The 26,096-nt window shown below is 46.5% G+C and overlaps 1 protein-coding gene across 5 annotated transcripts in view; it reads right to left on the bottom strand.

Annotated features, from left to right (window-relative positions):
* The window catches only part of FAM193A (family with sequence similarity 193 member A), a 187,801-nt gene that overhangs the window by 63,694 nt on the left and 98,011 nt on the right, over positions 1-26,096 (bottom strand). For 2 of the 5 annotated variants that reach the window (XM_063619653.1, XM_055245844.2), the window contains exons 7-13: positions 18,997-19,144; positions 10,399-10,470; positions 7,663-7,740; positions 5,864-5,976; positions 5,480-5,722; positions 2,530-2,683; positions 2,233-2,412 (exon numbers count right to left, since the gene is read on the bottom strand). In XM_063619653.1, coding sequence (XP_063475723.1) covers positions 2,233-2,412; positions 2,530-2,683; positions 5,480-5,722; positions 5,864-5,976; positions 7,663-7,740; positions 10,399-10,470; positions 18,997-19,144 — 988 coding nt within the window. The remainder of the gene's footprint in view (positions 1-2,232; positions 2,413-2,529; positions 2,684-5,479; positions 5,723-5,863; positions 5,977-7,662; positions 7,741-10,398; positions 10,471-18,996; positions 19,145-26,096) is intronic. The other 3 variants (XM_055245846.2, XM_055245845.2, XM_055245847.2) reach the window with 3 other exon arrangements.

Raw genomic sequence — 26,096 nt, 5'->3', positions numbered from 1 at the left:
ATCCAGAGGATTTCACTGGAGAATTCTAAATATATATTCAAGAATTCGATGCAATCCCTCAAGATCCAAGGAGGCGTTTTGTAGAAATTGACAAGTAGATTCTAAAATTTATATGGGAATGCAAAGAACTTTGAGCAGCATATAAACGATTTTGAAAAAGGTACACCAGCCGGGTGCAGTGGCTCACGCCTGTAATCCCAGCACTTTGGGAGGCCAACACGGGCGGATCACAAGGTCAGGAGTTCGAGACCAGCCTGGCCAATATGGTGAAACCCCGTCTCTATTAGAAATACAAAAAATTAGCCGGGTGTGGTGGTGTGCACCTGTAGTCCCAGCTACTCGGGAGGCTGAGGCAGAAGAATTGCCTGAACCCAGGAGGCAGAGGTTGCAGTGAGGTGAGATTGTGCCACTGCACTCCAGCCTGGGTGACAGAGGGAGACTCTGTCTCAAAAAAAAAAAAAAAAAGAAGAGAGAGAGGAGAGGAGGGAGGGGGAGAGGGAGATGGAGAGGGAGAGTCAGAGAGAGAGAGGGAGAGGGAGAGAGGGAGAGGGAGAGAGGGAGAGGGAGAGGGAGGGGGAGGGGGAGAGAGAGGGGGAGGGGGAGAGGGAGAGGGAGAGAGAGGGGGAGAGGGAGGGGGAGGGGGAGAGGGAGAGGGAGGGGGAGAGGGAGGGGGAGAGGGAGGGGGAGAGGGAGAGAGAGATACCAAGATACCAAGCTGGAGGGAAGACTCTATCCCATTTTCCTAAACTTACCATAAAGCAATTGTCAAATGCACTATGGGTGTAAGGACAGACACAGAGATCAAATGAATAGAATGGAATGTCCAAATATAAACTCTTACATTTATAGTCCATTGATTTTCAATAAATTTTCAATAAATGGCCAAGGCAATTCAACAGGATACTTCTGACAAACCATACTGAAACAATTGGATATCTACATATGCAGAAAAGGTGAATTTATACCCTCACCTCACAATAAGTAAATGCTGAGTCAAATAGAATCTAAGAACTAAAATTATAAATCTAAAAGAAAACAGTTTTGTGTTATGCAAAGTTTTCTTGGATAAGACATCAAAAACATACGTAAGGAGATGTGGTCAGACTTCCCAGACAGACCTTTCAACATCACCTTTACCATCTGAGTGTTACATTTACATTACCTAATAAATCAACCAAGCACTTTGACCTTCATTTGTTCTCTCTTTCATTTAAAAACTGATTATTATTATTATTGTACTATTATTATTTTTTTAAGCAGAGTCTTGCTTTGTCGCCCAGGCTGAAGTGCAGTGGCGCAATCTTGGCTCACTGCAACCTCTGCCTCCCAGGTTCAAGCAATTCTTGTGCCTCAGCCTCCCAAGCAGCTGGGATTATAGGTGCCCACCACCATGCCTAGCTAATTTTTGTATTTTTAGTAGAGACGGGGTTTTGCCATGTTGGCCAGGCTGGTCTTGGATTCCTGGCCTCAAGTGATCCACCGACCTTGGACTCCCAAAGTGCTGGGATTACAGGCGTGAGCCACTGTGCCCGGCCAAAAACTGTTGAAGCATCTATTTATGAAATTCTGAGGCTGGGCGTGGTGGCTCACGCTTGTAATCCTAGCATTTTGGGAGGCCGAGGTGGGTGGATCACGAGGTCAGGAGATCGAGACCACGGTGAAACCCCGTCTCTACTAAAAATACAAAAAATTAGCCGGGCATTGTGGCAGGCGCCTGTAGTCCCAGCTACTCGGAGAGGCTGAGGCAGGAGAATGGCGTGAACCCGGGAGGTGGAGCTTGCAGTGAGCTGAGATTGCGCCACTGCACTCCAGCCTGGGCGACAGAGCGAGACTCCGTCTCAAAAAAGAAAAAAAAAAAAAAGAAATTCTGAGAAAAAAGGCTAATAAGGTACCCTCGCCTTTGGCTAACAGAAAAACAGATAATGAACAGGAAAAACGAACCTTTCCTGAAATTTTAATATTCCACTATTTCTTTTTTAAACTCCTCTCTTTGCTTCTATACAGACAAAAAAGGCCTCCACAGAGCTGCTATGGGGTGTTGCGAAATCAAGATTGATATTCGAGCAAGAAAAACAAGATTCAAATGGAGATTTTAAGTATGCCTTGACTCTCTTCAGTTCTAACCTTCAGAAATTATGGGAAACAAAATAATTTTGTATTCAGTATTGCTCATGTTTAGAGAAATATACACAGAAAAAGAGATCCTTGGCAAAACAGAAAGCAAAGTGCTACCTGCTGTGTTGGGTAGGATGGGGGTGGACTCTCTGCTTTGCTCTCCTCTGTCCTGGGGCTCCTGCTTCCCAGCACTCCATCTTCCTTCAGGGCCCCTGGGGGCTCCCCACTACTCTCGCCGTCTGCTTCTTCATCATCAGCTTCTGAAGAACTACTGCTGGTACTGCTTATCTGAGGAGACTTTAAAGACAATCTTCTGTAATTTGCACTTTTCAAAACAGAGTAATATAAAAAATTAAAATGTCAGACCATCATTTTATGTCATTTATTGTTGCTACGAAGAAGCCATGTCCATACCTCATCCTTCAGGGCCATGTTTTCCCCGCCACCATTCAATTCGCTGTGGATTCCATTCATGTTGGCCACCACCTCGGTATCATCATAATTACTCAATGGATAAATATCAGCAAATTTGGCTGACAATGGTGCAACATCTTCATCATCACTACAACTGACACAAGCAGAGATGGTCACTGTGAGGTCATTCAATTGTGAAGGACAATGAGTAAACCAGCCACTAAGCACAGATATTTCCTGGACAGATCACTGCTTTCATTTACAAAGAGTATTAGTTAAGTGTCATTCATACCACTAACATTTCTTAGTAACCTGAACAAGAGAAAAATACTTGGAAGATTAACATTTGTGCCATTTGGAAGAGTAAAAGACAAAAAACGAACAAAAAAACCTCCAACAGTAGAAATATTAAAGAAACTACAAAAATTTAACCAGATTGATTGATGTAACGTTTCCATTTGACCTGAAGAGCGCTGGTATAAAACTAGTCTCTCTGCTACTCCCAAGACAACACAATTGGTGATCAAAATTAAAGGGGTACAGATGGCAACCTTAGGTGTTTAGTGTTTGCTTTTTTAACCTTAGCTGTTTAGTGTTTGCTTTTTCAACTTAGGGCTGAAATTTTCAGAAATAGTCAGTTGAACAAAACTTTAAAGGCACTTATGTAACAGAAGACTAATTTTTTTTGCTTTAAGGCCAGTCATGGCCTGGTCACTCATGATCATAATTAAACATCAGCTTTAGCAAGACATCTAAGCAACAGGCAAATGAAAAATTTACTGAAATTAATTTTATTTTATTATTTTATTTTTTTGAGGCAGAGTCTTGCTCTGTCTCCCAGGCTGGAGTGCAGTGGCACAATCTTGGCTCACTGCAAGCTCCGCTCCCCGGGTTCACGCCATTCCCCTGCCTCAGCCTCCCAAGTAGCTGGGACTACAGGCGCCTGCTACCACGCCCGGCTGATTTTTTGTATTTTTAGTAGAGACGGGGTTTCACCGTGTTAGCCAGGATGGTCTCGATCCCCTGACCTCGTGATCCGCCCGCCTCGGCCTCCCAAAGTGCTGGGATTACAGGCGTGAGCCACTGCACCCGGCCTGAAATTAATTTTAAACAGATTTCAAGGCTTTGGGCTACAGAGACCACTTAAGATGTATAACCTTCTGGTGCATTAAAAGAGCTGGCACACTCAAGCTCAGTGCAAACAGATGCTCCAAGGTCCACAAAAACATGCACTGAGTCCATCTTCAGCCTGGGCACACAGCAACCTCCAGAAGGCAAAACCCTAGGAACTCGTCGTGATCTCACTTCCTAGAATGAGTGAAGAGTGTCCAGGACTACCAAATTCAGGTGTCTTTTCAACACATTACAAGTAACGTGCTCGAGTCTGGAGCTCACCAGAGGAAAGTACAAACAGCACCCACAAGGTGCAGAGTCCTAGGGCTTCCTGCGGGCCCACTGCACCTGGGACGCTGCCTGGGCCAATGCTCACACACACTCCTGAGGATGACCATCGGCACGATTTACAGATGAGAAAACCGAGGTTCTAGGGAAGTAACTCGGCCATTTGCTCCATGTGATGGCAGGAGGCTTCACCAGCCCTAGCTCCATAAAGATCCAACCCATAAGATCCAGGAAGTACTGTGTGGTACACTGACTACAATCACATTATTCTTTTTAACCAACTTAGAAAACGTGCCAAGAAAGAGACAATCCAAATGAAAAGATAACACTGGAGATTTTCAAATCATAGTTTACATTTGGAAGACACTGATCACAAGCTGCTGAAGGCCCAGATGCCCCGAGAACCTAGGCTCCCCATAACTGGTGATGGGCAGCTCCGGCCCAAGGAGAAAGGCTCCCACAGCCAATTTCTTCCACTACCACACGTGGCACAAGAGACCATAACCGACATCAGCAGCTGTGACAAATGAACAGGGATGAAATTCTCCATATTAAATTTTCATTAGGCTATATACGTTTAATTTTTATGTTTCAGTAAGAAGCTGGATAACAGCCAGCTGCAAAAATGTTCACTCTTTCTTGTGCCCTGGAGAGTACAGTGTCTCTAAGGCAATAAACAGCAGCTGCAATCTTTGTATGAAGAGAGTCAGTGAGTTTAGACCAGTCTTTTCAGAATTATTTTGTGTGAGAACAAGCCCAAATTGAAAATGGAAAGACTGAAGGAAAACGTCAAGTCACCATGAGAAATCCAGACAGACGGAATGAACACAAGTCAGTTGGTCAGAGAAATCCCAGAAATGCTGCACAGCCAAGGTCAGGAACAACAATCTCTCCCACTGCATACCTCCACAAGGAACATGATGCCTGTGTGCTCTACGATACATGTAAACTAAACCTAAGCTGACTTTAGCAACTACATACGTTCAGGTACAACCCTTTTGGAAATTAGCACGTGAAGCCTCCCCAAATGACAGGGGTCACAACTCTGAAGAAATCTGGGACCAGCCAACTACAATGTGAACTGGTGACAGCTGCACAGCCACCTTGCTAATACAATGTACTTCTAATCATGCGGGAATATGAAAAACAGAAACCTTCAACTACTTGCTAAAGCGGTCACCTGAGTTCTTAGCAAGACATGAAACAAGCATGAGTGCTGGGCTGACAGTGAGACAGGACGGACGGCGGACTGGTCACCCTTTAGGAGAATGAGGAGATGTGAGGCCGGAATTAGAGACACTTCTCTGCATACCAACATGTTTTTTCTTTACTGGCCTTTATTAATTTACCATTTTTTTTTTCAGATAAACAGTGTTATAAGTTTGGGTTTGCTGATTTCATGTTTTAAAAGCTGCATTAAAAACCTCAGGGACCCTTGTCATGAAAAGCACAATAATGATGTTCATACTTCTGTGGACATTACTGTATGTGTTTCTCATTACTGGGGTGACTTAAATTTCTAAAACTTTATTACAAAGTCACAACTTACAAAGTCGGTGCCGAGCCACTGTCTGTGAGGATGAGCCTGGGGTGCTGCTGAATTGTGATGGGAGAGCTGGAGCCGGACCCCGAGCTTGCAGATGACACACTGGGCGGGCTCCTCTCAGCAAGATAGTCGGGAGCAGGATCCACTTGAAGTGGGAGCTGGTGAATGTGGATGTCATCAGTGACGGGGGTGTCCATGATACCACAAGTGAGGATGTGTGAGAGACTGCAGTCATCGCAAGCACATCTGATCAGGAATTAAGGACAGTTACCAAGCCAGCCAATGCACAAGACTAGACCATACTCTCTAAGGGTCGGTTCTGGGCCTCCGCTCAGCCCAGCGAAGGTCTCATGGGCCAGTCGTGCCGACACCACAACCCAGGCTTACCTTCTCCTGTAGTTGCAGTTGGGGCAGTCGGGCATGCTCAGCCGGGACGACAACATGTGCCTCATGGTGTCTGTGAAGTTGTTCTCGCCAGTAACTGCTTTCTTATTGGTTAACTAGAGGAAATTTTAAAATGCTTTAATCTTGCAAGACCCTTCCCCGAGACATGGCTCATTGTATTTCAGTAATTCTGCTAACATGTATCATGTTCACAGGCACTGCTTCCTCAGCTGGACAGGACCAGGAACACAGGGGCAGCAAACCTGGAATCGGCAGCAAGCCGGGGGCTGAGCTGCAAAGGGCTCAGGTACCAGGAGACCCTAATCGCTTTTGTCTTCAGCAAACAGGCGGCAGCGCGCCCTCACAGCAGACACCTGCTGCAGACACCTGGCCTTTACCCTGTCTGCCATGTGCTTGGTACTTGCAAGGTACTGAGAACAGAGCTGTAGGAACGAAAACTGGCACGTGGAGGGCAAGGGGTCGGCCTGGGAGCTATTGAGGAAATGGCACCTCAACTTCTAATAGACAAGGTGAGCATCTGCATTTCAAAGGAGAAGGAACTCTGGACTCACTCTGGCAATGGGACAGGTGGCAGCTGGAAGGGCCACTGAAAAGGACAGGATGGCCGGGAAAGGTGGCTCACGCCTGTAATCCCAGCACTTTGGGAGGCAGAGGCAGGTGGATCACCCGAGGTCAGGAGTTTGAGACCAGCCTGGCCAACATGGTGAAACCCCATTTCTACTAAAAATACAAAAATTAGCCAGGCGTGGTGGCTGACACATGTAATCCTAGCTACTCGGGAGGCTGAGACACAAGAGTCGCTTGAACCCGGGAGGCAGAGGTTGCAGTGAGCTGAGTTCACGCCACTGCACTTCAGCCTGGGCGACAGAGTGAGACTTTGTCTCAAAACAACAACAACAACAACAACAACAAAAGCACAGGACACATGCGGAATGGGGAAAGGGAAGAGGTAAGCATGCCAAAACACTGGTGCCATCTGTATACCTGTGGTGCCCAGAGGAGACCATGGGCATGCAAATGTGGAGACAGGCATGGGGTCAAGGCCAGGGAACTACCAATATTTGCAGAAAGTCCAATGAAGTTGGAGTTCGTAAAGGAGATGGAGAGAAGTGTCAGGGAACAGGAAGAGAGTCGATGTGGCACATGGATGGGAGATCAGGGGAAGCCAAGTTTCCAGATGAAGCCAAGGGCCCCAAGACCAGAAACAGGATGTCGTTGGCAAGCTCTGCCAAACAGCACCAGCAAAGGTGGAACACAAGCCTGCCTGGAGGAGGCACCGCCAGGAAGACAGGAAGGGAGAGTCCAGATCTGCCAGCTCCCATGCTGAAGGCACGGCACCTGGCAATGTCTGGAGGTCTGAGCACTCTGTCTGGGGATGCTGGGCCCCCATTCCAGCTCTGGGACATCAGGCAACATCCTTAACCTCACCCTATCACCCTCCTTCGTATGTAAACTGCAGATGGCACCATCTGCCTCAGAGGGGACTGTGGGGACTCAGACAATATTCTTTGCAAAATACCCAGGGCTGCTGTGGGATAGAGAGGCCACTCAATACACATGGGTTTTTCTTGAGGCGTATATGGAAGATAAGGAAATAGGTGAACAAAATTAGTTTATCTTGAGATTAAAAACACCATTTGAGCAGTTTTTAACACTGGCAGAACATGCCAATGTGGTCCTCCAATGCTGTTCTAACAAAGCACATCAACATGCAGAGAAGTCATCTGCTGTCAGGACAGATTTCTACTTCCTTTAATTGCCTCTCTTACTGACAAGCTTACCTGTTCTTCAATGAATCTTCTTTGTTTAAAAAGCTCCCAGTCTTCTGTTAACATGCGCTGCTTGGTTTTCATTGTCATCTAGTAAGGGGATGTAGAAAAAAAGAAAAAAAAAAGAAAAACCTTAATACCTGTGACAATTATACAAGACATTTTCAAGAGATTTTCTTAAAATAATATATCTGAGAGAAACATCATCTGCAAACAGAATAAAGATACAATACTACAAATATGTTAACAGGTATTTCTTTATTTTACTCAAACTCATCACTTTTCTCACAGGAAAGACAGAGATGAATAAACATTAAAAAGAGAAATCAAGATATTCTAACTAAATCTGTCAATACAGTGGATGAACATTCACTATTTACTGAATGCCCATTATGTGCCCTGAAGGTGTTAGAAATAAGCAAGATGATGGCAACTTGGTCCTGCCACACGAAGAGCTCAGACTACAGGAAAGGAAGAGCTATTAACAGGCATATGAGACTTAAAAAGCAAAGCAAAACAAAACTAACGAAGAAGTTAGGAGTTAAAGGCAAAAAGAGAAATTACTGAGAAAACAGAGAAGCATATGTGATTAATAAAACCGAAAGTCGGTTCTGTAAGCTTCTGTCAAGGCTGAAAAAGAGGGAAAAAGGTAACATAAAAAAAAAAAAAATCAGGATTGAGAAAGGATATGGGTACATATGAAGATTGTTTTGTTTTGTTTTTGAGACTGAGTCTCGCTATATCACCCAAGCTGGAGTGCAGTGGCACAATCTCGGCTCAATGCAACCTCTGCCTCCTGGGTTCAAGCGATTCTTGTGCTTCAGCCTCCTGAGTAGCTGGGACTACAGGCACCCGCCACCACGCCCAGCTCATTTTTCTATTTTTACTAGAGACAGTGTTTCACCATGTTGGCCAGGCTGGTCTTGAACTCCTGACCTCAAGTGATCCACCTGCCTCGGCCTCCCAAAGTGCTGGCATTACAAGCATGAGCCACTGTGCCCGCCTGGCCAGAAGATTGTTTTTAAACTGTGAGACAAAGTATCTTTGTAAGTTGATACTTTGTAATATGTAAAGAAGAGTTACAAACAAGGGCTCATGGGCTATTTTGTCCCACTTGCACAACGCCTCTTTTTAAAAATGTTCGAGATTTCACCTAATAATCCAGATTTCTGGCTTCTCTTGACAACTTGGCAGCTCTGGTGGCCCTGTGAAGACTGTTGGACCCAAGTGGGGACTGCCCCTAACAGAGAACAGGAGAACACATGCACCCACACACAGGTGTGGCCTTCGCTACCCATGCCCCCTGCTCCACTAGGGCCTATCCCAACTGAGGGCACTTTCTAAGGTGAGGGTGGTGACGGCCATGAGCACCACAAGAACTCTGGGGCCGCTCTACCCCATATCATCCATCTCCATGACTTTCCCTAGCCCTGCAGGTGTGAGTTTACAACCCTTTACTAAACGATACGGATAACTTCTTGAGCCAAATTCTATCCGTAAAACTGACTCGATGTAGAAGGAAACCTGAAATAGACTAATAAACGTCATATAAATGAAAAAGGCAGACAAGATCTATACTTCTTGTTCTTCTTCCCTGTAAAAATGAATTAGGCCCCAAAGTTTTACAGTAGGTTCTATCAAATCCTTCATGGGACAGAAAATTTAAACTATTCCTGAAAATTGCAAAAACACAGAGTTTCTCAATTCATTCTATGAAGCTAGCACAACCTTTATACAAAACAAATAAGACCTCAGAGACCAAGACAACTCAATTATACCTCAGAATATAGATATAAAAGTCCTGGCTGGATGCAGTGGCTCACAACTGTAATCCTAGCACTTTGGTAGGCCAAAGCGGGAGGATCGCTTGAAGCCAGAATTTCAGAACAGTCTGGGTAATAAGGCAAGACCCCCACCGCTACAAAAAATTTCATTTGTTTGTAAATAAAATTATCTTTGAGACAAGGTCTCTCGCTCTGTCACCTAGGCTGGACTACAGTGGTGTGATGACAACTTACTGTAGCCTCAACCACCCGAGGCCTGTGATCCTCCCACCTCAGCCTGCCAAGTAGCTAGGACCACAGGCACACGCCACCACACCTGGCTAATTTTTTTTTTCCTTGTAGAGATGGGGTTCTCCCTATGTTGCCCAGGTTGGTCTCAAACTCCTGGGCTCAAGCGATCCTTCTGCTTTGGCCTCCCAAAGTGCCGGGATTACAGGTGTGAGCCACTGCGCCAAGTCAAAACTTAGCTGGCACACTGGCACGTGCCTATGGTCCTAGCTACTCAGAAGGCTGAAGTGGGAGAAGAGCTTGAGCCCAGGAGTTCGAGGCTGCAGAGAACTAGTATCTTGTCATTGCACTCCAGCCTGGCCAGCAGTGTGAAACCCTGTCTCTAAAAATAATTTTATACAGCTGTCCGAATACACACACACACACAGGCGCACACGCACACGTTCTAAATCAAATATCAGCTAATAAATTTAATAATGGAATAAAGAATGACATATCATGATCTACTGGAGTTTCATCCCAGGAATGCAAGAATGTCTCAAAATTAGGTAACCTAAACTCTTAACTCATATAGAAATTGATATAAAAAAAGGATACCATCAATTTTGACATCTTCCTGTTTTATTTTTTAAATGATAGCCTAAATGAACTAGAAATAAAAGTAAACTTCTTTAATTTGCTAGAAAGTATCAAAAGTCTGTATGGCAAGCATCAAACTTCATGGTGAAACACTCACAGCAGCCCCTCGAAGCCAGGACTGGACAAGGGTGCCAGTATCAATGCTCTTATTCACACTGGTCTGAAGGTCCTAGTGGAAGCCAAAAAAAGGGGACAAATGCTGGAAAAGATGAGATAAACCTATCATTATTTGTAGAAGATACCGTGATTTCCTAGACTCCCAGATTCAAGACTCAACTCAAAAACTACAAGAGTTAATGCCGGCATCTGGCGAGATGACTGGTCACAGGGCATCTCCATTTTCCCAGTTTCCAGCACGAATGCTTTAAACACACATTCCCCACTCAAGATGCCGGTCATAGTAGCCCCTCAAACTACAGACTATGGAGGCATAAAATGGGTCAAGATTTACAAACTATAAAACCATAATACAATATACTTTTAAAAACCTTAAAAAAGAGTGACATACCATATTCTTGGATGGGAAGTTTCAATATTGGTGCCAGTTCTCCCTTTTCATTGTATATGTCTGCAGTTATTATAAAATCTTAGTGTACAGTGTAAGAGTTGTTTGATAAATAACATCAATAAAAACCTCTTCCTTGACTCCTCACAGCCTCAGGGTAATTTTTTTTTTTTTGGAACAAATTTGGGTACCTGCAGGCTTATGTATGTGTCAAACAACAGAGAAAGAATGAATTTTAGAAAGCAAACATAAAAATAATTGATTTCAAACTTCCAGCCTGGGCAACATGGTGAAACCCCGTCTCTACCAAAAATACAAAAAAAAAAAAATAATAATTAGCCAGGCATGGTGGTGTGCACTGTGATCCCAGCTACTCTGGAGGCTGAGGTGGGAGGGCTGCTTGAGCCCAGCAGGCAGAGGTTGCAGTGAGCTGAGACGACACCACCGCCTAGCTGAGAGAGTAAGACTCCATCTCAAACAAACAAAACCTACCAACTCTCTCGCCACATACACACTTACTTGTGAACAGAGACTCAATTATTTTACACGTATTCAACATTTTAAAACCTTTGAATCAGTATAAAATTTCTAAAATGTTATTGATTAGAAGCAACCAATGTTCATTCACAGGTTTTAAATTAAATGGCGCATTAAAATGGCTCCAGTGGAGAGTGGAGTGGCCACAAACCAAGAACTCCAGGGGTCACTGCAGTCGCCCCCAAAGCCTTCAGGGGAACATAGCCCTGCTGACATACTGATTCTGAACTTCTGGCCTCAAGAACTGTGAGCATAAATTTCTGTTGTTTTCAGCTCCCCACAACCTCCCACCCATGCATACATGGTTCCAGAATGACTATTATTCTCTGGATGTTACTAAAGTGGCTCAATTTTCCTCAATTGTATTAGTGGCAGATTGTTTCTCATGGTTTCTTCACAAGACAGTGAAAATAAAAACACATCTCCTGGCTGGCCACGGTGGCTCATGCGTGTAATCCCAGCACTTTGGGAGGCTGAGGTGGGTGGATGACAAGGTCAAGAGATCTAGACCATCCTGGCCAACAGGGTGAAACCTTGTCTCTACTACAAACACAAAAATTAGCCGGGTGTGGTGGTGGGCACCTATAGTCCCTGCTACTCGGGAGGCTGAGGCAGGAGAATTGCTTGAACCCAGGAGGCAGAGGTTGCAGTGAGCCAAGATCGTGCCACTGCACTCCAGCCTGGCAACAGAGAGAGACTCTGTCTCAAAAATAAATAAATAAAAATAAAAAGCATCTTCTGGTTGCTTTAGTGAAGAGACTGGTTTTCTTTGTAAAAGCGATGTAACATGCAATTTTAAAGAAATACACTTTATTTTTTAAGTGACACTGTATTTTCTCCCTAGAGAGAACATGTATGTGTTATTTTTACATAAACACCATTTTGCCTGGAACAACAGCAATAATACCAAATATAGTATTTCAAAATAAATGTTTACCTTCAAGAAACAGATACCTCAAGAAATTACTATTCCCAAAGGATTTTTCATTCTTAGTAAAAGAATTTCCCTAAGGGCATTTTTGTGTTTAGTTACAGTTCAATTGGAGAAATGAATCTCTGAAACTAGAACTTTATCTGCCATTTCCATCACATGTGGAACTAAGGACAGCACCCCAGGCTCCTAGGGGCAGGATGTTATGCTACGTAGGACACCGCTGACCTAAACCCCAACAGGCCTGCCTGGCTGAGACCCTCGGGAGCCTCCTGTCATCTGCAGATGTGGTAACACCAGGAAGCAGCAGTGAGGCTCTAGCCACACTGGGTTTGGCACAGCACTCGGTAACGGTTCATCTTCCTTCTCTTTCATCTCTTCCCCTATGTTACCACTAACTATACTATTTTTCTGAAGTCACCTGAAGGTTACAAGTTATTCACAACCTCAGAAACTTATATCGATACATGAAGGGAAAGCCAGGTGATATGGCTTAGATCTGTGTCCCCCGCCCAAATCTCATGTCAAACTGTAATCTCCATTGTTGGAGATGGGGCCTGGTGGGAGGTGATCGGATCATGGGGGCAGATATCCCCCAAGGTGCTGTTCTTATGATAGTGAGTTCTCAGGAGATCTGGTTGTTTAAAAGTGTGTAGCACCTCCCCACCCCCCTTCCTCCTACTCCAGCCACGTAAGATGTGCTGGCTTCCCCTTCACCTTCCCCCATGATTGTAAGTTTCCCGAGGCCTCCCAGCCATGCTTCCTATACGGCCACAAAACCATAAGCCAGTTAAATTGCTTTTCTTTATAAATTATCCAGTCTGAGGTATTTCTTTATAGCAATGCAAGAATGGACTAATACACCAGGGATAAATCAAGTGAACGGCATCAACCCTACAGAAGAAAAACACCAAATGCAGGAGAAAGGGAGGTGGGAGTTCCATTCAGAAAAGCTTCCAGACTCAAAGCTTCTCTACAATAGGCCAGCGTCTCCTGTTCAACACCAGGACAGGAACCACTGACACACCCAAGTCACCTTTGTTGACAGGCAAGACTGATTTGCACTTAGACTTGCAGACAAGTGCCTCCCCTGAAGGGTACTCTGCAAATCCCTGGGAAACAATGAATACCAGGCACAGAGGCCACCAGCCCCAGTCAGGGACAGATGTGTCCCTGAACTGAAATCTGAGATGAGACCTCATGGTCACCTAGTCCAAACACCTCTCCAACTATTCTCCACATTCCCTATCATGGGGAACTGATTTCCACACTACAGCCCACTCTGCCTTTGAACGACCCTTGCAAGGGACTCTTTCTGATCACACACATCTACACGGGGTCTGGACTCTGCTCCTGGGGGCTGTCTGGGATGAGCTGAATGTCTGCTTCACAATGGTAACTTCTTTTTTTTTTTTTTTTTTTTTTTGAGACAGAGTCTCGCTCTGTCGCCCAGGCTGGAGTGCAGTGGTGCGATCTCGGCTCACTGCAAGCTCCGCCTCCCGGGTTCACGCCATTCTCCTGCCTCAGCCTCCCGAGTAGCTGGGACTACAGGCGCCCGCCACCACGCCCGGCTAATTTTTTGTATTTTTAGTAGAGACGGGGTTTCACCATGGTCTCGATCTCCTGACCTCGTGATCCGCCCGCCTCGGCCTCCCAAAGTGCTGGGATTACAAGCGTGAGCCACCGCGCCCGGCCACACAATGGTAACTTCTTGACTGCTCAGGCCAGCAAGCTCTTATGCTTCCCTGCCAGGGGGGTCCAGCCTGGTCAGAGCTATCCTGAGGACAGGCAGTGAGGCTGCTACCACACCCTGATTACAGGACCTTCCACGTCTGCCCTGTGACGTCACGTCAACCTGTCACATTGATATGGTTCACCTTTGTCCCCACCCAAATCTCATGTCAAATTGTAATCCCCACATGTCGGGGGAGGAACCTGGTGGGAGGTGATGGGATCATGGTGGATTTCCCCCATGCTGTTCTCACGATAGTGAGTTCTCACAAGATATGATGGCTTAGAAGTGTGGCATTTCCCCTCTTGCTCTCTCTCTCCTGCCACTGCATAAGACGTGCCTTGCCTCTTCTTCTCCTTCTGCCATGATTATAAGTTTCCTAAGGCCTCCCCAGCCATGTGGAACTATCAATCAATGAAACCTCTGTTCTTTACAAATTACCCAGAATCAGGTAGTTTTGTTTTGTTTTGTTTTGTTTTTTGTTGTTGTTTTTTTGAGACAGAGTTTCGCTCTTGTTGCCTAGGCTGGAGTGCAATGGCTTGATCTCAGCTCACCCCAATCTCCACCTCCCGGGTTCAACTGACTCTCCTGCCTCAGCCTCCTGAGTAGGTGAGATTACAGGCATGTGCCACCACACCTGGCTAATTTTGTATTTTTAGTAGAGACGGGGTTTCTCCATGTTGGTCAGGCTGGTCTTTAACTCCCGACCTCAGGTGATCCGCCCACCTTGACTTCCCTAAGTGCTGGGATTACAGGCGTGAGCATCGAGTCCGGCCTCAGGTAGTTCTTTATAGCAGTGTGAAAATGGAATGATACACACACCCTTCCAGGTCTGATGCCACCCTCCAGTGGATTCACCAACACTCAGCTTCTCCATCTGCATATCTGTTACCGCTACAAATACTAACAAGACTGTGGACGAGGGCCCTGAGACAGCGTTCTCTGGGCCAAAGGCAAATACCATTGCTGCCATTAGAGTGTACTGTGGGCAGCTGTCCATGCTTACCCAGAAGGTGCTTGGGGCACCTCTTTTTTTATGAGGTCCTTGGTAAAGGTAGGCGGGGTCCTATGCACTTGGGAGGTTTCAATGACCTAATGCAATACAACTTGACTGCAGCTCATGTTGGCAAGACAGAGACTCAGCAGGTGACACTATGTAGTCAACGGAGACACTCTTGGATTAAGGACCCTTTCACGTGCTTCCCACAAGCAGCCTCTTTGGGAGTCTTGAAACCCTGCCCTGCACAGTGGCCTTTCCCTGGGCTTCAGAGACCTGAGCTCCTGTCTCTGCTCCCAGCCAGGGTGGTTCTGGCTTCTCACACCTCACCCCTCTGTAAGGCCAGAGCAGATCAGCTTCATTCCCTCGAGCCCCAGTGACAAGAGTGAGCCAGGTAGAAAAGGTGGCCTCTTGCCTTTCATTTTTCCTTCTCAAGGTCTTTCCTTCACAGTGTCTGCTGATGACCTGAGATCTCACTGCTCCTCCCCTCCTTCTGTACTCTCAATAAACCACCCTGCTTAGGTGCCATGGGATGTGCTCTAGAGCAGTGGTTCCCAACCTTTTTGGCACCAGGGACTGACTTCATGGAAGACAACTTTTCCACAGATCAGGTGAGGCAAGGGGATGGTTTTGGGATGATTCAAGTTCATAACATTTATTGTGCACTTTATTTCTATTATTATTACACTGTAATATAGAATGAAATAATTATACAACTCACCACAATGCACCATCAGTGGGAGCCCTGAGCTTGTTTTCCTTCAACTAGATGGTCCCATCTGGGGGTGATGGGAGACAATGACAGATCATCAGGCATTAGATTCTCATGAGGAGCGTACAATCTAGATCCCTTGCACACGCAGTTCACAATAGGGTTCATGCTTCTATGAGGATCTAATGTCTCTGCTGATCTGACAGGAGAAGTTCAGGCGGTAATGCAAGCAATGAGGAGTGGCTATAAATGCTGACAAAGCTTCACTGGCTCACTCCTGCTGTGTGGCCTGGTTCCTAACAGGCCATGGACTAGTTAGTACTGGTCTGTGACCCAACGGTTAGGGACCCCTGCTCTGTAGGGTACCCAGTAACCAGCAGCCCACAGTGCAACACTAACACAGGGACTATTTATTGTCCCTATGCCTATACATTTTTTTCATTTTTTGAGATAGGGTCTGACTGTTGCCCAGGATGGAGTGTGGTAGCATGATCATAGCTCACCACAGCCTCAACCTCCTAGGCTCAAGTGATCCCCTCATCTCAGCCTCCCGAGTAGCTGAAACCACAAGTGCACGCTACCATGGCTGGCTAATTTTTGTATTTTTGTAGAGACAAGGTCTATCTACGTTGCTCATGCTGGTATCAAACTTCTGGGATCAAGTAATCCACCTGCCTCAGCCTCCCAAAGTGCTGGGAATACAGGTGTGAGCCACTAAGCCTGGCTGTTTTTTTTTTTTTTTTTTTTTTTGAGACAGGTCTCACTCTGTCACCCAGGCTGCAGTGCAGTGGCACCATCATAGATCACTGCAGCCTTGAACTCTTGGTCTTAAGTGATCCTCCCCCACTCAGTCTCTGGAGTGGCTGGAACCACAAGCACATGGCACCAAGCCTGGCTAATTTTTTAATTTTTTGTAGAGACAAGGTCTCACTATGTTGCCCAGGCTGGTCTCAAACTCCTGGGCTCAAGTGATTCTCCCACCTTAGACTCCCAAAGTGCTGACATTACAGGTGTGAGCCACTGCACCTGGCCAGTTTTACTTTTTAAAAATAACACAGAAAAAACTTATTTGGAATTAAAAGCTCATATAACACTAAAACATCACCTAACATAATTATCTCATTTTGCAGGTGGGGAGGGAAAAGACTCATGGGGCAGATACAGGACATTCTGGTGTTGACTGCCGTGCAGGGTTCTCCCTGGGACCCAAGTCAAGAACATGCCAGGGAGTGGTGACCTGGACACACTACTGGCCCTCCTGCACGGCAACAGCCCTGAAGAGCCTGTGCTGAAGATGCCCACTTCCTGGAGCAGGTTAATGCCCATTATCCTAGCTTCCCCCAACTCCTGCTCCCTCTACCAGAACAGCAAACTTGTGAAAATGGGCTGGTGCACCCACAGATGGCAGAGGGGAATGCAGCTTTCAGTGCCCTCTCTGCTGTGCTGCCCCCACATGGCATAGCTGCAGCCCCTGGGATGCTCCAAGCCTCATGAGATGAAGGCTGCTGAGGTGCTGCTGCAGCAGGAGACTCTGCCCTCCCCACCTGGCATCCAGACCCTGCTCTCACAGTAGTCCAGGCTAAGAAGTCGCTGGTCAGTGATAAGCCACAGCAGGAAAGTCTCTGGTTGCAAAAACAGACAAAAACATGAATTAGGAATACACCCACTTTGAAGAAAACACAAAACAGCAACTGCTCTCTCAGGCCCCACCATGAGGCACAGGACACAGAGGGAGTCTCCCAGGACCAAAGTGATCTCTGAGGCCCCTCCTCACCCTGATGTGCTGTGCGTACAGCAGCCAAGGAAGAGGCGCAGAGTCATGGGAGAATCTCAGGGCCACCTGCCCTAAGACAAGCTCAACAGCACAGAATTCCGCATGTGACGAAGTTGGAACTTACTCCACTGAAGCTGATGCAGGTTCAAAAAAAGCCAGCAGGCCAGGTGCAGTGGCTCACAAATGTAATCCCAGTACTTTGGGAGGCTGAGAACGCAGAAGAATGGAGTAAGAGAAAACCAGCGAAAATCCAAACAGACCATTTGTAGCTCTAGTCCCTGTGGCTGCAGTAGAGAACAGCAACAGAAAACACGGCCTGTAACTGTGAAATAAATGACTACACTTCTCGGAGGCAGCAAGCACACGCTAGTCCCTTCCTTCTTCCCAGTCCCTCACAGCACTGACAAGGAACACTGACAAGGAGCCACAGGTGGCATCCACATGGCACTCACCATGCCAGGGCAGACATGGAACCAGCACGACTTAGGCTAGAGCCCAGGTTCCATTTTCCTACAGAGTCTCCAAAGTGCAAAAGAGAAACTCAGTCATTCCTCCTTTACCCCTGCGCACACTACTGTCATCTTTAAACCAGGGCCGCTCTCAATTCCTTCATGGCCCAACCCTGCTTTAGGAGAGCAGGCAGGCCAGGAGTGGGAAAGGGCGGGGGGCGCCGTCTCAAAGCCCTGCTCTGTCTGACAGGTTTGGGCTGCCTGAGCGCCCTCCCTTCAGATCCACCTCCAGCAGGTGCCCTCCCTCTTCTGTCTTCCACCTCGTGAGCCACCTGCCACCTGTGCATGTGTCTGCACTCCCTTCTAGACTAGGACAGATGGACAATGAGCTCTCAACAGCAGAGTGCTCAGTAAACAGCTCCTGGACTTAAAAAACCTCCTACCTGGACCAGGCGTGGTGGCTCGCACCTGTAATCCTAACACTTTAGGAGGTTGAGGCAGGCAAACCACCTGAGGTCGGGAGTTCCAGACCAGCCTGACCAACATGGAGAAACCCCGTCTCTACTAAAAATACAAAATTAGCCAGGCATGGTGGTGCATGCCTGTAATCCCAGCTACTCGGGAGGCTGAGGCAGGAGAATCACTTGAACCCGGGAGGCAGAGGTTGGGGTGAGCCCAGATCTCACCATTGCACTCCAGCCTGGGCAACAAGAGCAAAACTCCATCTCAAAAAAAAAAGGAAAAACCTCCTACCTGGGGTGCAGAGCCTGGTGACAGCCTGTGTGAGTGATAGCAGGTGTGCCCAGGCCAAGGCGAACTTGACCAACTGCTGCCACCACACCTCAGGCCCAGGAGGCCCAAGCCATCTGTGATGCCAACAGGTTTCCCATCCCTTCCAGAAAACCAGCAGCTGACACATGAGCTACCCACATGCGCCTCTGGGCCTCAGTCGGGAATTCCTGGCTTGCAGCTCAGGACAAAGCTAGTGACTTGGTGCTGCCTTCAACAGGGCCGTCCGAGGATGTGCGCGGGGTGTGGTGGTCCTGGGTGGCACTCACCTGCTCGTCAACATAGGCGTCGATCCTCTTCTGGCACTCCAGCCACTCCTCGGCGACTCTGCGCAGCTCCTCCTCGGAGCGCTGGTACCTCTGCAGCAAGGTACTGTATGTGTCCTCACTGCAGGTGTCGTGTGTGGTGGTTCCTAGCCTAGGAGAGAGAAGGCCTTGTAACAAAGCAAAGAATCCAAAGGATCTGAAGCTGAGATCAGAATGTGCTTCCTGCTGATACTATCCTGTTTTGTCATCTCGCCTCCCAATGTGGAAAACGGGGTGCCACTCTGCACCACAGCAGGGAGCTGTGAGGGATCAATATATCCCCATGCAAGGCACCCAGGACAGACTTGTAAAAAGGAGATGCTCGGCTGGGCACGGTGGCTCACGCCTGTAATCCTAGCACTTTGGGAGACTGAGGTGGGTGGATCACCTGAGGTCGGGAGATCGAGACTAGCCTGACCGATATGGCGAAACCCCATCTCTACTAAAAATACAAAAAAATTAGCCAGGTGTGGTGGCAGGCACCCATAGTCCCAGCTACTCAGGAGGCTGAGACAGGAGAATTGCTTGAACCTTGGAGGCGGAGGTTGCAGTGAGCCGAAATCACACCACTGCACTCCAGCCTGGGCAACAGAGCAAGACTCTGTCTCAAAAAAAAAAAAAAAAAAAAAAAAAGCAGATGCTCAAACAACAGCCTCTAAAAACAAAATGAGCACTGAACAACATGTCTCTAAAGACTATGACTTACTAATTCAGTTTACCAAATATGGAATTGCAAATACAAAATTAAAATAGATAAAAATAAAAATGATAATAAAAAATAAATATGGGGATACAAAGTTATTTTACTCTTGAAAATACAACTGGCTCAGAGAAAACAAAACACTTAACGAGACATAAAATTTAGATCTGGTTTTCAAATAAAGCAAAACAAAATCTGATTTACTTGAAGAAATATAGTTAGTTTTCTGTCTATTATATTGTATTAAGAAAGATGGAGGTCGGGCGCAGTGGCTCACGCCTATAATCCCAGGGCTTTGGGAGGCCTAGGCAAGGGGATCACCTGAGGTCGGGAGTTCAAGACTAGCCTGGCCAACATGGAGAAACCCTGTCTCTACTAAAAATACAAAAATTAGCTGGGTGTGGTGCCACATGCCTGTAATCCCAGCTACTCAGGAGGCTGAGACAGAAGAATCGCTTGAACCTGGGAGGCAGAGGTTAGGGTGAGCCGAGATTGCGCCACTGCACTCCAGCCTGGGAGACAGGGTGAGACTCTGCCGCAATAAAAAAAAAAAGAAAGAAAAAAAGAAAAAAAAGAAAGATGGCAAGATGGAAAATGAGAAAATAAATGGGAAACAAAAGACACACATGCAGGTGGACAGTGAGAAGAAACACCTCGATTTCTGAAGAGACTGAGCAAGATGGCGATTGGGAGACAGAAGGCTGGGGGCTGGGGTCAGGAGGAGGACAGGGAGTGGTGTGGAGACACACGTAGATTATTACCACAAAAAATTCATATTCCTAATACCGAAATCTATCAGTGTGAGCCAAAATAAGTGGAATAAAGACATCTTGACAAGGATGGCTTAGAATCAAATATGTTTATATCTAGAGCACAAAGATTCTGTGCAAGGTTAGGGATCAGCACTGTTTACATAAAACACTAGAAGCCACCAAATGCATCACGGCACATCTAGAGGAATCAGTACTTGGTAACTAGATACTTGTTACCAATTTTATAATTACGTCTACCCATTCACACATACACACACATTCATGTATATACACACATATATATTTTGAAATGGAAATGCCCATGGTAACTAAAGATATGACTACAGCATGTTAAAAAATATGTATAGTGGACATAGGGAAAAAATGTATAAGAAATACTAAATTATTTGTAAAACCTAACTTTATGATTTTCTATATTTTCAGAATTTTATTTGTAATGACAATCTAATGATTTTATAATAAACAATAAAGCTGTGTGGAAATTAGGATCTTTTCATGGGTGAAATGGGCAGGAATGACTCCCTCTTCTCCTCTCACCTATCTCCACCCTCAGGTAAATCGCACCTGGGAACCTCGCAGCTACTGAAGCCATCTGCACTTACCTACTGCAGTCTCTCCAGGGAGGCAGCAGAGGTTAGGTGTAACTGGGCAGTCATTTAGGGAAGCCCAAACGAAAGAAACAATACTGATGCACATGGATTGAGGCTACTTCAAAACATCAAAGCTGTTCTCCTAAGGCTGTTTCTGCCCCTCAGGAGACAAAACTCCTTAAGACATGGACTCCAGTGGCACCAGGGTTCTGCCACACTGCAGCCCGTGAAGTAGTTTTTCTCCGACTTCTCCTCTGCCAGCCTTGCTCTTCCTTGACTGGTTTCCATTCTTCACACAGAATCCAGCTTCTACCCAATTCCATCCTGCCCCTACTTGCTCCACCTGGAACGTTGGGATGCGGCACTATACCCTGTCATGTGTTCCTTGTCCCGCTCCTCCTGGAAGTAAGAATTTCTCTCTTCCAAGTTATAGAATTCAGATTATTTTGAGCCAAGGGAGAGCAAAGTGGGTGGGGGAGGGGTTTGTGGATATCTTTGGTGGTGTAATTGGAAAGCAATCTGCAGGCACAGGGCTTCCCTGCAAGCAAAGCTGTGCTAGGATCAAAAGAGTCACAGGGACTATCCACAGGGTTGAATTAAATCAATGGCTCAGCAAACAGGTTTCCATCTAAATATTGAGCTTGCAAATACAAGACAGCAGCATGGAAATATGCTTACTGTAATGTTTTTTTTTGTTTGTTTGTTTGTTTTTTTTTTTTGAGACGGAGTCTCGCTCTGTCGCCCAGGCTGGAGTGCAGTGGCGCAATCTCGGCTCACTGCAAGCTCCGCCTCCCGGGTTCACGCCATTCTCCTGCCTCAGCCTCTCCGAGTAGTTGGGACTACAGGCGCCCGCCACCACGCCCGGCTAATTTTTTTTGTATTTTTAGTAGAGACGGGGTTTCACCATGGTCTCGATCTCCTGACCTCATGATCCGCCTGCCTCGGCCTCCCAAAGTGCTGGGATTACAAGCGTGAGCCACCGCGCCCAGCCTGCTTACTGTAATGTTACCAATGTGTATGTGAAACATTATTATTGATAAAGAAAATGAAATAACATTGGCTTGGGTAAGTTTTATTAGCCTAATTAATATATAAAGTGAAGCCCACATTGGGCTACTGACACCCACAACAAAGAGAAGCAGGCCTGAGGGATGCACCCCCTGATAGAAACACCCTCCAGCTATACCTCAGTCTGCCAGCGGATCTGAGCAGAGCCGTCCAAAACCTTCAGATCCTACCACCAATTCTCAGGCATGACAGAGGATGGAGGTGGCCAGACTACTCTGTGAACACGCCACGCAAGATCCAGACCAAAGCACCCCCAGGACAGGTGGCCCAGTTCTTTCATAGATACATTTTAAGAAAAAAAATGGTGGGGAGTCAAGGGAAGGAACCTGCCAATTACAGACTTTCAAAGGCTATGGGGAAAAAAGAAGGGGGCAATGGAGAGTTACTGTTTAATGGGTAGAGTTACTGTTTCGGGTAAGGAAAAAATTGTAAAGTACATAGTGGTAATGGTTATAAACACTATGAATATAATTAATGTTATTGAAATATACACTAGTTAAAATGGTAAGCTTTATGTTATATACTTTACCATAATTTTTTAAAAAAGTAATATATCAAGCCATTGAACTGTACATTTTAAGTGGGTGAATCGTACCATATGTATTTCATACGATGCAGAAGCTTTAAGGGGTGTTTGTATGTAATCAGTAGCAAAATTTTTATGAATTGTTAAATGTGTATCTGTACACTAGCAATGCAAATCTGAATTATCTTGAATTAGTCTCAGGCTGACAAGGCAGTCAGCTGCAGGGCACAAAGGCATGGTGTGTCCTGGCATTGTCAGTGCTGCTCAGGGAACGTGCTGGTTGGCCTTTGGCCTCACTCTGTCCCTGTCTGTTTATCCTTCTCCTTCAACTACCTGTGGGTCTCAAAAGTGAGAAGTGAGACTGCAGCTTGAGCCCCAGCATCCACACTGGAGACGTGGCTCATGGTTGGAGTCTGACCATTATACCCAATGAGCAAACAGAAAATCCAGAACTAGGGCACAGAAAAAGATGGGAGTTTTCACAGTGAAACCCCGTCTCTACTAAAAATACAAAAAAAAATTAGCTGGGTGTGGTGGCGGGCGCCTGTAGTCCCAGCTACTCGGGAGGCTGAGGCAGGAGAATGGCGTGAACCCGGGAGGTGGAGCTTGCAGTGAGCCGAGATCTCGCCACTGCACTCCAGCCTGGGCGACAGAGCAAGACTCTGTCTCCAAAAAAAAAAAAAAAGAAAGAAAAAGAAAAAAAATGGGAGTTTTACGATACACTTCAGGTTTCAGTCACCCACCCACAGTCTGACAGGCTGACGAAACTCATTGGCTTACCAGTAAAATTTTTTTTTTAAGGTAGATACCCTGGAATCTTGTTTTTAGAGCCCCTCTCTCAAGATGCATGTCTTCTCATGAAAAGTGCTTCTGATGAACCTCATAACCAGGGACAAAGCCTACTCCACATTCCAGATTCACCACTGTGAATTCTCTTCCAATGCCTTTTCTTCTGCAAGGGTCACAGTAAGGACTTTCCAATCTTGATACACAGTGGCCACAGAAGGGAAGGAATGGCTAAGGAGCAGGCCAGAGCACAGGGAACACTGGAAGGGTCTGCAGCCCACCTGCCAGCTGGCCATACCACCTGTAATACCTTGTTCTGATTTTTTTTGTGTTTTTTTGAGATGGAGTCTCGCTCTGTCCCCCAGGCTGGAGTGCAGTGGCGTGATCTCAGCTCACTGCAACCTCCGCTCCCAGGTTCACGCCATTCTCTTGCCTCAGCCTCCCAGGTAGCTGGGACTTCAGGCGCCCGCCACCACGCCCGGCCTTTTTTTTTTTTTTTTTTGTATTTTTAGTAGAGACGGGGTTTCACCGTCTTAGCCAGGATGGTCTCGATCTCCTGACCTCATGATCCGCCCATCTCCGCCTCCCAAAGTGCTGGGATTACAGGCATGAGCCACCGCGCCCGGCCCTTTTTGTTTTTGTTTTTTAAGAGATGGAGGTCTCGCTGTTACCCAGTCTGGTCTCCAGCTCCTAGGCTTAAGCAATCCTCCTGCCTCAGCCTCCCAAGTAGCCAGGGCTAGAGGCATGAGCCAGCACGTGTAGCTTCTGATCTTTTTTTGTCCTCAATTCTCTTTTACCTAATTGCTTTCTCTAGAGGTAAAGTTATGAAGTGGAGATGGTCAGGACCCCTCAAATAAAATTTGGGAATACAGGAAACAAAGACTGGGTCAATATACGTATTTTGTTTTTTTTGTTTGTTTTTGTATTTTGTTTAGAGATGGAGTCTTGCTCTGTGGTCCAGGCTGGAGTGCAGTGGCACGATCTCGGCTCACCGCAAACTCCGCCTTCCGGGTTCACACCATTCTTCTGCCTCAGCCTCCCAAGTAGCTGGGACTACAGGCACACGCCACTACGCCCGGCTAATTTTTTGTATTTTTAGTAGAGATGAGTTTTCACCGTGTTAGCCAGGATGGTCTCGATCTCCTGACCTCGTGATCCACCCGCCTCAGCCTCCCAAAGTGCTGGGATTACAGGCGTGAGCCACCACACCTGGCCTAATACACGGATTTTAAGAGAAAAAAAGCAGATTGGGCATGGTGGCTCATGACTGTAATCCTAGCACTTTGGGAGGCTGAGGCAGGTGGATCACTTGACGTCAGGAGTTCATGACCATCCTGGCCAACATGGTGAAACCCCATCTCTACTAAAAATACAAAAATTAGCCAGGCGTGGCGGTGCAAGCTTGTAACCTAATCCCAGCTACTCAGGAGGCTGAGGCAGGAGAATCGCTTGAACCTGGGAGGTGGAGGTTGCACTGAGCTGAGATTGTGCCACTGCACTCCAGCCTGGGTGACAGAGCAAGACATGTCTCAAAAATAAAATAAATAAAATAAAATAGCAATAACTGGTGTAGTCAATAGAACAACAATTTATTCCCTTGCTTTGTGAAGCTAACAATTTTTTTCCCCCGAGACAGCATCTCGCTCTATCGCCCAGGCTAGAGTGCAGTGGTGCACTCTTGGCTCACTGCAACCTCTGCCTCTGGGGTTCAAGCAATTCTCCTGCCTCGGCCTCCCGAGTAGCCAGGATCACAGATATGTGCCACCACGCTCGGCTAATTTTTATATTTTTAGTAGAGATGGGGTTTTACCATGTTGGCCAGGCTGGTCTCAAACTCCTGACCCTCAGGTGATCCGCCCGCTTAAGGCCTCCCAAAGTGTTGGAATTACAGGCATGAGCCACCACACCCCTAAGTATAGGTTAATGTGGTCAAATGTAGATGGCTGCTGTCACAGTGGATCTGTATTATGGGAATGTGCTCACATGTGGTAAATAGAACAAAACACCAAAGAACAAAATCAGCAAACTGCAGACCTGTGGTAGCTCATGCATGACTCAGTGCAGGGAACAGTGTTCTGCTGAGTAACATCACATCAGGAGGAACACGCCTTCTAACTGAACATGGTACCACAGGGCAAACACATGCCCAGCCTAAATCTTCTCACTCTGACCCTGAGCAAATACCCAACGAGTGACTGCTACACTCTGCACCCCTTTCTCAGTGGAAGCATAGAACCCAGCCAGCCTCCCAAGCGTGAAGAAGCCACATGGATGCGCTACACCAGGAGACAGAGCAACAGAGCCTCGGGTAGCCAGGGAATGTGTGGGAGACACCAAGCTGTATCCGGACGGCCTTGGGCACCCTCAGACCTGGGCCTCTTCCCTCCTCCATCTCCCCTACATGTCCAAGAGCCATAGCATGAACCACACCACAGGTGCCTGGCCAAGGATGGGCCTTGTCAAGGAAAAGTGCTATATTTACTGTAGCTTTTCTGTATGAGGAATGTGTGGTGTTAAATCTTAGTAGCATTTATATTGACTCATCATTTAAAAGTTTAATTGTATTACTTCTCAGGTTTTGAGCTTTTGGCCCAAACTATCTTTTTCTCCAAGACCTGTTA

This window comes from Symphalangus syndactylus, chromosome 16 (assembly GCF_028878055.3).
Source record: "Symphalangus syndactylus isolate Jambi chromosome 16, NHGRI_mSymSyn1-v2.1_pri, whole genome shotgun sequence".
NCBI classification, from domain to species: domain Eukaryota; kingdom Metazoa; phylum Chordata; class Mammalia; order Primates; family Hylobatidae; genus Symphalangus; species Symphalangus syndactylus.
The sequence above is the reverse complement of the archived record's forward strand: the minus strand, read 5'-3'. Positions and strand labels throughout refer to the sequence as shown.